Source organism: Terrapene carolina, unplaced genomic scaffold (genome assembly GCF_002925995.2).
Source record: "Terrapene carolina triunguis isolate 2854851 unplaced genomic scaffold, T_m_triunguis-2.0 Scaffold67, whole genome shotgun sequence".
NCBI lineage: Eukaryota > Metazoa > Chordata > Testudines > Emydidae > Terrapene > Terrapene triunguis.
The window spans coordinates 24,322,099-24,334,850 of NW_020664418.1; the positions used below are offsets into that span (position 1 = coordinate 24,322,099).

At 42.8% G+C, this 12,752-nt stretch overlaps 1 protein-coding gene across 1 annotated transcript in view; it reads left to right on the forward strand.

Annotated features, from left to right (window-relative positions):
• The window catches only part of THSD4 (thrombospondin type 1 domain containing 4), a 259,304-nt gene that overhangs the window by 221,963 nt on the left and 24,589 nt on the right, over nucleotides 1-12,752 (forward strand). Inside the window, exon 9 of the mRNA XM_024198518.2 lies at nucleotides 4,257-4,430. Coding sequence (XP_024054286.1) covers nucleotides 4,257-4,430 — 174 coding nt within the window. The remainder of the gene's footprint in view (nucleotides 1-4,256; nucleotides 4,431-12,752) is intronic.

Here is a 12,752-nt window from a genome sequence, read left to right on the forward strand (position 1 = left end):
GGGCCGACCCACGTCTGTGGAGTTGGTGTCCGACGCATCGGACCTGGGGTGGGGAGCCCATGTGGGAAACCAAGGTCTGTGGTCCACTCAGGACCTTGCCCTGCATATAAACTTCAAGGAGCTCAGGGCAGTCCGTCTGGCATTTGTGGCCTTCCGCTCGCATCTGGAGGGCAGAGTGGTCAGGGTTCTCACGGACAACACGGCCTCGATGCTCTACATCAACAGGCAAGGTGGGGCCCGATCCTCTGCCCTCTGCCTGGAAGCCCTTAGGTTGTGGGACTTCTTCATAGCCCACAATATTTACCTAGAAGCCCACCACTTACCGGGTGCCCGGAATTCTCGGGCGGCTCTCCTCTCAGCACGAGTGGTCACTGCACCCAGAGGTGGTTCACAGGATTTTCCAAACATGGGGCATTCCCCAAGTGGACCTGTTTGCGACACGGCAGAACCGCCAGTGTCCCCGCTTCTGCTCCGGAGGGGATGGGGGGGGAATTGGGCGTGGGCGCCATCTCCGACGCCTTCCTTCTGTCCTGGTCGGACCAACTTTTCTATTCCTTTCCCCTGATTCCTCTGATCGGCAAGGTCTTGGAAAAGATAAAAACGGCCAGGGCCCGGGTCCTCCTGATCACCCCAGCATGGCCCAGGCAACATTGGTACGGGACTCTCATGAGCCTGGCAGTCGCCCCGCCGTGGCCATTGCCATCCCACCTGGACCTGCTTTCCCAAGACCAGGGTCGCCTCCTCCACCCCAACCTAGCGGCACTCCACCTCACGGCATGGCTGCTCAATGGTTAGGCCGGGAAGAGAGGACTTGCTCGGAAGGGGTTCAGCGCGTCCTCCTGGAAAGCAGATGGCCCTCCACACATCGGGCCTACCTGGTGAAATGGTCTCGGTTTTCCCAGTGGGCCGCTGATCAGGGCATTTCATCTGTGGCTGCTCCGATTCAGCTTATATTAGACTACCTCATTCACCTTAGAGCCCAGGGCCTACCACCCTTGTCTGTCAAGGTGAACTTGGCGGCCATATCGGCCTTCCACCCGCCAGTGCAGGGCCACATGGTGTTCTCCCATGCCATGACTGGTCTATTCCTTAAGGGTTTGGATCGCCTCTTTCCCTATGTTAGGTCCCCAGTCCCTCAGTGGGACCTGAACCTGGTGCTGGCAAGGTTAACTGGTCCTCCATTTGAACCACTAGCTACATGCTCCTGGTTGCACCTCTCATAGAAGGTAGCCTTCCTGGTGACGATCACATCCGCTAGATGGGTCTCAGAACTCCGGGCCCTGACCTCCGAACCCCAGTACACGGTGTTCCATAAGGATAAGGTCCAACTCCAACCACATCCTTCATTCCTCCCTAAGGTGGTCTCCGCCTACCATATGGGTCAGCACATTTTCCTGCCGGTGCTCTGTCCCAAACCCCACGCGTCCATTGAGGAGTGCCGCCTCCACATGCTGGATGTAAGACGGGCTCTGGCTTTTTACGTGGAACGTACAAAGCCGTTCGGGAAGTCCTTGCAGCTGTTCGTCGCCTCGGTCGAACGCATGTATCAATCCTTTGACCTCTCTTGAGAAGACCAACAGGAAAGGCAGCTAGTGCCAGTTGTGATTGTTTTTTTGTAATGTGGACAGCTGGAACTAGGCAGAGATCGCCAGTTCAATAAATCACTAGCCCCACAGATCACTAATGCGGTAAATCAGATAGTGAAGACTTTCTGTCACTGCTGACTGGAGTGAGATTCAAACTAGGAGAGACCAGGTCTGTGTGCCATTACCAGTACTTTGAGTTATGCCTTTAAAAATGCAGTAAGGATACACTAACCAATGCAGAGCCATCCATTCATTCACAAGGAATGTTCTATACAGTCTAGCAGCAATGCATAACTTCTCCTAGCTAATGAAATTATATATTAAAAATAAAATTGCAAATGCCAATCAAACATATGTTTTTTACCATGTAACAAATTCTTATTTGTGGTTTTCTTTCCATGTGTAATATAATATAACTGCTTGTAGCTGTTTAAATTTAGTTATACACACATCTTTCAGCAAGCTGCACATTTTTTCTTTCTTTTTAATAATCCAGACACAAAATATCAAATTCAGCTAAGAAGAAAAATATGAGTAATAAGAACAAATAGACAAATCTAGAGTCTGTTATATGCAAAATACTAAATTAAACACTGGCATGTTAGGTTTGTTTGTTTTTAATGGCAGCAGTAGAAGCTGCCCAGGGTGTTGAACTAGTAGAATTATTCCTAGTGGAGAAAGATTACAGGGCAGAGTACAAGGGGAATTGCTAAAGGTGTATGCTAAATGGAATCTAATCCAAGATGAGCAATGAATAACTGCATAGCATCTTCAGATTTGTGACAAATGTGTCTATGTATAGTAATAAACAATTTATTTAATGCAATGTTAAGGTTTCAGAGTTAGCAAAGTTTAGTAATTAAGTCATGAAATGTGAAAATTAACTCTTGATGTAAGCATTATAATACAATACAATGCACTGTAATATAAGTGCAGATTTTTCCTACAATTTTGGTAGTACCTTTTCATTTTCAATAACTAGAGGCCAAAGGAAAACCTCAAATCTGAACACCCCTGACCTTTTGTGAAATCTGGATCTGAACTTTCATAAATTCATAGATTTTTAAGACCAGAAGGGACCATTATGGTCATCTACTTTGTCCTTGCTGTGCTTTGACTACTTTGTGGTCATTTCTAAAGTCATCCGTGATCATGTAATTAATGACTGTATCTTAATGCATATTCAGTAGATAATTGTCAAATGCCCGTAACTTTGCTGGATTCAATCAAAAACCTAGCAAAAGTCCTCAGTGAGACCTACATCCATGGTAGGTTTCAGGCTTTCTATATCAATTTGCAGTAGGCTTGTATTCTGGGAAAAATAATAGCATGGTTAGACATTTTTTTAAATGGGAAAAAGTGGATTAAAATTGACTGAAGGGAGTCAGATCAAATTTTGAAATCAAATTTTTAAAAAATCAAATCTCCTTCTAGCCATGACCAGGAGGAATATGTGAGCCCAAAGGGAATTTAAAAAAAGAAAGTAAGTTGTAGGGTGGACTATTCAAAGCACCTAATGTGCCCACTCCCCCCTTTGAAATTCATTGGGAGTTGAGTGCCTTAATCTCTTAGGTTCCTGTGAAAATCCCAATTGTTAGAAGTAAAAAGAGGAGGCTTTGCAATGTTACCTATGAATGGGTGAGATTGAGTGTCCATTGCAATATGGTTAATAAGGTGTTTTTGGAACTTTCTGAACAAACATGATATACAAACATGCATACAGATGTAAGATGACATGCCTGTTCAGCAAGTGTGTGTGTGTGGGGGGGCGGGGTGGGTTAGAAAACATGCTTTGGGTTATATGGAGGAAGTGTACAGTTAAGAAGTAACATTGAAAAAATGTGAATGTTAATGTATCACAGAATCAAGTTCTCTGGAAAAATTATAATCAATAGTTCTACACTGAAATTATTTGTTTAATAATTAGTGATGAGTTAATAATGATTGGGTTAGGGTTTGCCTGACCCTTTCATGTACCTTTTTATCACTCTGCGGTGGCTCTAGCTGTTGCACCCTGCAGCATGACCAACAGATTTCAAGACATGCTCTGCAGCCCGTCTCAGGACCAGTGCCAGGGTTCTACGAAAGGCCTCCCAGACCCATCCTCTTTGCCAGCAGTAGGCTGTCACTATTGGTATATAAATGCCAATTGGAGCACCCAGATGTGAAACGGGGTGTCCTGCCTGAAGCACCTAAGTTTGAAAACTGAGCCATGCATGTCTCATATTCTTCCTTTGAGAAGCAGTTTGTCTAATTCATCCATTCCCCCTTCCTTCTGCTCACACCCTCAGCCACTGTGTGTATATAAGGAAACAAAACAAATCTGGGGTGGAGGAGAAGAGCTTTGAAGAACTACCATGACTTCATCCTGCTCACTGTCCTTATAAGTTACATCCTTCCCTCCCCACCTCATGCCTTTCATCTCTCTTGACCATTTAGATTGTAAGCTCTTTAAAGCAGGGACTGGGTTTTATTATGTTTGTACAGCACCTAGCATAATAGAGAACTGACATGATATGGGACCTTTTGACACAACAGTAATACAAATAATAATGAGCATTGAATAGTATCATTAGCGCTTTCAGGATTGTTCCCGCTCTTCATTTCATTGTGTAACCGTGGTCCAAAGAATGAGGCTAATAAGTGTCTATTTTGTCTCCCATCATACAGTGTTCTGCAGAATGTGGTGCGGGAGTCCGAACACGGTCAGTAGTTTGTATGTCCAACCATGTTAGCAGCTTGCCACTAGAAGGTTGTGGGAATAACAGACCCTCTGAAACAATCCCCTGTGACAATGGACCCTGTGTGGGTAAAGTGGAGTGGTTTGCTGGAAGCTGGAGTCAGGTGAGTTTTACCTCAAAATGATATATTTATATTTCTATCACCAAATTTTTATCTATACAACAATTTTTTAAAGTGGGAAAGTATTTTGGTTGTGCACCTTTAGGACTAATTACAAACTGTGTTCAGTTGATATGATATATATTTGCTGTCATTTTCTCCCCCTGTTTTTTATTACTTGGATGAAATTATTATGACACTTGGATGAAAATAAGATTTTTGTTTCTTTGCTCCTCTACTACTACACTTGTATCTCTCAGCTGGAGACATAAATCCAGATCTAGTTTCCTTTGTGTCACTGCCACAGAGCAGCTGGGGATTCCCCTGCAGAAGAATCCTCATGTGACATAAACCCAGCAACCAGCTCTTTGTAACATTTCCCTCCCCCATGGTATAGATGATATTTCCTGGGTAGACCAGAGGCAGGGAGGGGTATGGCTGGAGTACACTGCTCTGGCCAACAAAGCTACCAGTAGAGGACTGTTCTAGCCAGCATAATTTAGATCATCCCTTAGGCTGAGTTAAATTACATCAGGGGTTTGATTGGTCCCAGGATCAGAAGCATGGATAATAAAGTTAGAGCTACCCACTACCCCAAATCCAGGTACACAGTTCTCATTTGATGACAACACTGTCATCAGTAACTACTACGATATTACAAATCTCTAACGGTAAGTGAATTATAAGCAACAAAAGTTAATGAAACAGATGTTTTTTCATGAAACGTTCCTTCATTTTAAAATAAAAAATGATAAACATAGGCTATATTCCCGCAACTTTCTCTGAATGGTATGTTTTTCATAAGATATCAGGGTGTCTTTAATGATAAGTTTGTCACCAAATAGCAAAAAATGCTGCCATTACACTTGAGATTTGCAAGTTTAATAACTAGTTTCAGTGACCAGTGGAAAGAATTTGTTTAATTAAAAAAAAAAGAGCGGATAAGTTTTTGGACTTCTTTGCCACAGTTAAACATGTTCAGTGATATTCCATTAGGCAGATATAATAATAACCCAACCTTTACTGTAGAACTAGTTGATGATGCTCAACAAGATTAATTATTGAAAGAATTACAAAGGACTCTTCTCTACTGCCAGCCCCAGTTCAAGGGATAATCTCCCTGTTTAGGTCCAGTCAACACTTTAATAAACGTTTTCCTGGCATAACTATGTTAGTTAGGTGTCATTTTTGCCAACCTAACTATTCTGGTTAAACCCCAGTGTAGGTGCAGTTACACTGGTAGAAGGTGCTTTACCAAATCAAAATAGGCTATGCTGATATAAGCACTTCTATACTGGTATAACTATAGCTACACTAGTGGGATTTTGCTGCTCTAACTGTGCTGTCATAGCTAAAATGGCAAAACTTCTAAGTGTAGTCAAAACCTTAGTCTCCTTTTTGGAAATTGAATGAATTTGATTTAATCCCATTAGAGTACTGTACTTTATGAAGTATATATTGACCCAGCTTCCTCAGAAAATGAGAATGTCAGAAATCTGTGGACATTGCTTCTGGCAATTAAGGCAGCTCAAAAACTCAAAACCAGCATTCTTCTCTTTGGACCCTTCATCGTAGAGCCATTGCAAACCCTGAACGCCAGCAGGGAGGCATGTAGGTCACAGCTAAAGCACTAAGCATGAATAGACAAAAGCAAGTGCTAAAAACAAAAGTTATTTTTGGTTTGGCTCCCCTGAGTTCTGAAGTGGCAGGTGAAGAGAACAAAATTTGGCCAGTGGCCAGCTCCCTGGTGCTTTTGTACTAAGATAAATTCTTCCCTTGTCCCACATCTCAATGTTTCTTTTCATTCTAATGGGAAAATATTGCTCTCGGCGGTAGAGGAATTTCAAAAACTGTCAACTGGAGCCCAAAGAGTTACATCCCCTTTGTGTGGACTTTTATATAACCTCTAGAGTTTTTCAGACTGCTGGTACCTACATTCCATCAAATTATTAGGGAAGTGCCTCTTGGCTGGGCCTGTAGTTTCAATGTATCAGAGATGTCAAGATCCCCTGGGATGATAAAGGATGCTTTGATGGAGATTTAAGGGCTCCTATTCTGAAAATGCTTTGAAGTTGTGAAACACAATATAAGTGCTAATTGTTGGTATTTTTAAATAGTCACAATAGACTTAGTTTTAAAAGATGTTTAAATGTAATTGTAACCATATTTGAAATCTGTGTCGTATTACACAGAGTATTCCATACACACGAATAGATGCTTTGCATCTGGTTCTGTCCCCATAGAAGAGAAGAGAGCTGATGTTGCATACAAGCCTTACATGACAGTTTTTTTGCACGTCAGGCTGCATAGAAATACCAGCTTCCTCCCATTGTAACTCTCAGGAGCTTTTGAAGACAAGTGACGTAACCTGAGGGGTTCAAAATGTACCCAGCACAGTAAATCTAATCATTCTGGGTCCTGCACTTTGTTCCAGCAAGAGGAATTTGGCTGTCAGCAATCAGATAACAAATCACAAGGCCCTTTCAACATAAAGTGCCATTTTTACCACTTATAGTAGGGCTTTCTGTAGAAAAGGTGTGATCAAAAACAATACTAAGATTGTTAATGTCCAAGCAAGTGCCAATAAAAACTGGGGCCACGAAGAAATGACCTGTACAGACGTTCAAAAGAAAGCAACTCCAACGTAGCCCAGCTGTCAGTATTGTCCACACATTCCTTCAGCGCAAAGACTGAACTCAGAGGGTCAATGGGGCAAGAAATAGTTGTAAACTATAAGCATGCTTCTGGTGCACCATCCCATGTTCAGATATGATTCTGCCCAGAGGCCTTTTCTAGACATCGAGCCACAATGGAGATAGACTAGAAGCTTGAACCCTGCAGACATGAAATATATTATTTGTATTTTTAATCTGTGCTTTACAGCATAGGAATTTCTGCACATTTGAACATCAATACAATAAATAACATATTTAGCAACCTAAAAAGGGAAGGTATAGAGTAAGGGGAGACCTGCATTGATTTAATGGATCTGAAGTATCTGTGTTCCAAAGAACAGAACACCTCAGAGGATAACCAGAACACCTCCTCTAAGAACAATGTGCCTGTTTTGTTGCTGCCCCATTTAGGTTACATATAGCACAGAAGATGGAAGACACTCTCTTTCCAGCAGCTTCTAGTGAACCCTTACTGAGGAAGGAGAATCCCCTCTATCTGAAAACATTACTGCACCTGTAACGGCACCTGCAGCTCCTTTTCTGATGGGTGATGGCTGTTTCCTGTAGCAAATTCTCTCAGGCGTTAACAACAATTGAGAATATTGTCTGTTGTTGTGTCTCAGCTTTTCCCCTGAATTCCAAATGCTACACGGTGTTTTCCAAATCTCCCTGCTCTCTGATCATAGGCAGCCTTCCCTTTTAAATGTACTCAGGCAACTGAAGGGTACCTCAGTGAATTGCTGTCAACCTAAAGACATCAAAAAAATTGAACTCTGGACATCAGCAGTTGTACAGAAAGTACACGGGCTTTTTACATCTTTCCTTAGGCCTGTTCAGTCCATTTGTGAGAGTTCGGTTACACACAGTGCTGCAGTTGGGAGCTAGATCCTAGTAAGAGGATACATGCTGCTTTACAAAGCTAATTGCAACCAAATCATCAGTGAGAAATCCTGTAAATAGTGGGTATTTTGTGGCTGGGAATGGAACTTGATGAGGGCATTAACATCTACATATATCATAGTTACAGTTAAATAGTCTTTAGATCTCCCGGAGGTTGTTGAAGTGTTTCTTGACATCAGAGTCCATGTATGTGCAAGTGGTTTTCTTGCAGAAGTGGCTAGAATGCATTCTCTACAAAGAGAAATCTTCTTCTTGCAGTCGAAAATATATTCAGAATCACATATGTTGCTGTGCACACAGTTTAATTACTAGTTAATGATAAATCCTTTTACATTGATTGACAGCTGTTGCTCAAGTCCTGAATGTTCAGACCTGTTGTGAAGAACAGAAGTTATATGAAATGAAATTATACTTTTAGCTTTCACAACCATTCTCAAGAAAATCAATAATAAAGTACTATCAGGACTCCAAGTGATTTGTAGCAGACTTGTCCTTTATTCAACAGATTGTCAGAAACCACCTCTCAATTACATTATCTAAGAGCTATACCAACAACAATATTTTAAAAAATGAGAATTGGTATAGAATTTCACTGATGTCGAGACAATGCAGTGGTTATCGCCTCCAGACCTAAAGCTGGGAAGCAATATTCCAAAGTTTTAAATCATAAAAGCTTTGTTTTCCATTGAATACACATATTGTGTAGTGCATAAGTTGAGGCAATGCTCAAATATGTGTATTGAAATGGAAAAAAGAGGCATTTTAAGTTTGAAAACCAGCTATTGGGTCTAACATGGGTGCCATTTTGGATTAATTTCTAAGAAAATTTCTACCTATGCCCATTTTAAAATCCTTAGTCCCTTTTCTAGATCTTGGCTACTGCATTCTAAGCAGATGGATCTATCATCAGTATTAAACAATTAAATCATCTAAATTAATCTCTTGCAAAAATCAAGAATGTCATTCATTCGTTCAATTTTTTCCTGATTCCAATCTCATTTACTGTATGATAACTCAAAGTTCTTAGCAAAGGTAATTTATTATTTTGTACTTATACTGAGTCCTGTGGTAAAGCTTATTCATAATCTGTGCATGTGTTTCCTTTGTAACTATTCAGGAACAGAAGAAAATCTCTCTCATATTTCACCCAGCACACATGTCAAAAATCTATTAGTGCTACGTATCCTTGCAGTTACAATAAAATACACAAAACAAGGATCATTTTATATAGTCTGTGCAAATAGACATATGTTGACAATTGTGATTATTGATTACAAATTGGTAACACAGATGACCTGTTTCATAGCTTTATCTACACAGCTGGTCTAGAACTAAGCCAGAGTTTTAGTCTCTCTGAAACATGAGACCCCAAATTTCACTTCAATTTCTTTGTCACCCCTGAAGGTTCAAACTGCACCCAAAACTAAAAATCTCTTCACTCTTATCACACAAAGTCTCCATCCTAACAATGACTAGTTTGAAAAGATGACACTGTGGGGAATTTGTATGAATTAGTGGGAGTGGAATGGAGTGGCTGGACAAGTGGAGGTAGCATACCGCTGAGATACTAAAAAAGCAGAAGATACTGTGCAGTGCTTGTCCATTAGTATAGCGTGTGTTTTTATTTGCCATTTCCACATGTTGTTCTTATTTCACTGACCTATCACAACTTGGTACCGGTTGTCCTTGACAAACTCACCACTCTGACTTCTCCGTTGAGTTAAACAAGTTTAAAACAGAGAAAATGAATCAGAGCTATTGAACATTAGATCACATTCTACTTGTATCAGGGCCGGCTCTAGGCACCAGCAAAACAAGCTGGTGCTTGGGGCATCACATTTTTAGGGGCGGCATGGCCGGCGCCAGAATGCCGCCCCTAAAAATGTGCCCCGGCCGCCCTAGCTCACCTCCGCTGCTGCCGCTCGCGCACCACGGCGCGCGAAACAGCTGATTCGCGCGCCGCTGCTCCCCCTCCCTCCCAGGCTTGATAGCCTGGGAGGGAGGGGAGACTCCGAGTGGCCGCGGCGTGTGCGCTGCTTCTCCCCCTCCCTCCTAGGCTTGAGAGCCTGGGGGGAGGAGGCAGGGCTGGGGATTTGGGGAAGGGGCGTACCTGAGGCGGGGCCGGGGGTGGGGTAAGTAAAAAACGCGGGGGGAGGGGCAGCCAAAATTGTTTCTGCTTGGGGCGGCAAAAATCCTAGAGCCGGCCCTGACTTGTATAAACATACTGACCCCGCTGAAGTTAATGGCAAAACTCCTATTGACTTCAACAGAACCAGGATTACAACCAGAAATTCCACATATAACTGCATCTCTCTGAGATAGAAATAGTATTATCCTAAGAGGATATTAGCTCTATTCCATCCAGTAAAAGGAGTGCGGTCAGGGCAGCTTCTGGAGCTTTGGCTGACTATTAAAGCTTTCTGGGTAGAATTGCTGAAGGAGGGGAGTGGCAGGGATGTTCTATATAGCAGTTAAAGAAAATGCAGCTACATTGTTTCTCCTGTTGTTTATTCTGTTCAGTAGCTGATTTGCTCATGTTCTTCCTGATAGGAGTATGACACAGTACCCATCACTGTGCTGTTAAGGGTAGTTTGCAGCCTCTCTGCTGCAGGAATTATATGATTCTGAGCTTATGCTATATGTGCATGTTAGCCTAGGTAAACTGTATGCTGATTTTCTCAACACACCCTGTACTTTTTCATTGGTGCCAAGGTTTTTGTGGTTATCTGGTCAAGGGATCACAAAATTCCACCCAAAACATAAACAGAATCCCCATTATTAATAACACTCAATTGTTTTAGGCCAGAATAAGCCTTTGAAAATCATACTCCTTTATGCAACACAGAAACCAATATGCTGCTGGAATAATCTTCTAAAGGCCTTTCAAACAATGCCAGGAACAGTATCGTGTGTATTTAACCTTTAAACAAGCAATAAGAGCCCATGTGAGCCAAATTTCCATTTCAGACTGGAACCAACACCACCTCACATAGATATGTGCAAACACTAAAGGAAAACCCTGGCAGATTCAGGCGTTTTCTAAAAACTGCGCACACTATGAGAATTTGTAAAGCTGCAGAAATGAACTCTAACCTTCGAAGGATTAGTGATTATAATCCTGCTTGAATCAGGAGCAGTATCAGTGAACACGTCCCTCCCTTTTAAAAGCAACAAACAAAGACGTGTGCTGGTAGCAACACAGTATTGGATTTCTCTAGGAGTACTGATTGTAACCATACCAAATAGGGTATTGCTAGACTGGATCAGATCAAGGTGCATGCCCTGTACCCTGCCAGTAGTCAACACCAGATGCTTCAGAGGAGGGTGACCCTCCTTCCCCTGAAAGCAGATGTTGTGCCCTTCCAGCTAACTGGGAGAGTATTTATATCCCGTGCAGTCCCGGAGAAGCCATCTTTCACCAGGACAGGGTGGGCAGCACCCTCCCAGCCATGTAATCATAGAAGAACTGGGTTTCCTCTTGACCTGCTCTGGGCATTACGCTAGTTGCCCTTTTCCCTTGGGGGCTGGGTCACCACTAGTCTGGGAGAGGTGGGGTAGGTTTTTTGCCTTCCCCACAGCAGGTTTGGGACCCAGTGATAGTGGAGCAGGGAGGGTTATGTTTAAATGTCACACCTTAGTAAGTAAGACTTGCGGCAGATGTCCAGTGCAGGTACCTTATACTCAGGTTCAGCCGAAACTCTATTATCCAAGCCTTGATATTATCCGAATTCCTTCCTTGTCCCCCCATGTACTTCATGCTGGGGGACAAGGAAGGGATTCAGATAATGCAGAGGTTTGCATACTAGAGCAGAGACCCCCTGGCCAGGACTGCGAGGACGAGAACATGCCCCAGGCCATGTGGGAGGCCACCCTGCTGCTGGATGGCTCCTGCAGTAGCACAGGGAGCCATTTGCAGGCCTGCTGTCATGGGAATGAGCAAGATGACCTAGACAGCGGAGCTGCAGAGGGATCCCTGTGTTGCCACAGGGCCAGTGACACCCGATCCCTACAGGCAGAAGGTGCAGGGAAGGCTGGTGGGGCAGAACAGAGTCCTGGATAGGTGCAGTTATTTCACACATTGTGTGGTTGTTTGGTGAATGTAATCAGTTAGGTTTTTTTTCTTTTGCTCAGTGTTTGCAAAAACAAACAAGTCACTAGCAAACAAAACATAAAGATTTGTAACACTTTTGGTAACCGGGCTGGGTCCCCTCCTGACATCAAATCCAATCTTCAGAGCTCGATATGTGGGGACTTTGTGTAACCAGAAGGGCAGGCAATGTGATGAGAAAGTGCCAGCAGACAGTGGCCATTGATGACTTCAGTCCTCTCAAGGCCAGTTCTCAATGATACATCCCTATTAATGATAGTCAAACCATCTTATACCCAGTAGTTGCCATTGGCAATGCATATGAAAAGCCACCGGATGTCTTGTTTAAGCAATGCTCATGAGATGGAACTGGACACACCATCTCCCACCCAGCATTCACACAGCATATTTAGCAGCATGTCTCTTGGAGCCTGATGGTACCTGTGGGCATCACTGTCTTTTATCCTATTCTTATGCATTCTGGTGGAAGGCCAGTGGAGGCAAGCCACTGTTTTCTTTTGGCCTCATCTGTGATGGAGGCTCAGGGAGAATATTTTAATGTTAAAACCCATCTTAGCCCATAGTCCATTTAAGATTATAAGAATTAAAATATTGTTTTATTCTTTAATATGACATACATATTCACAAGGCCTTGTCTGTCTG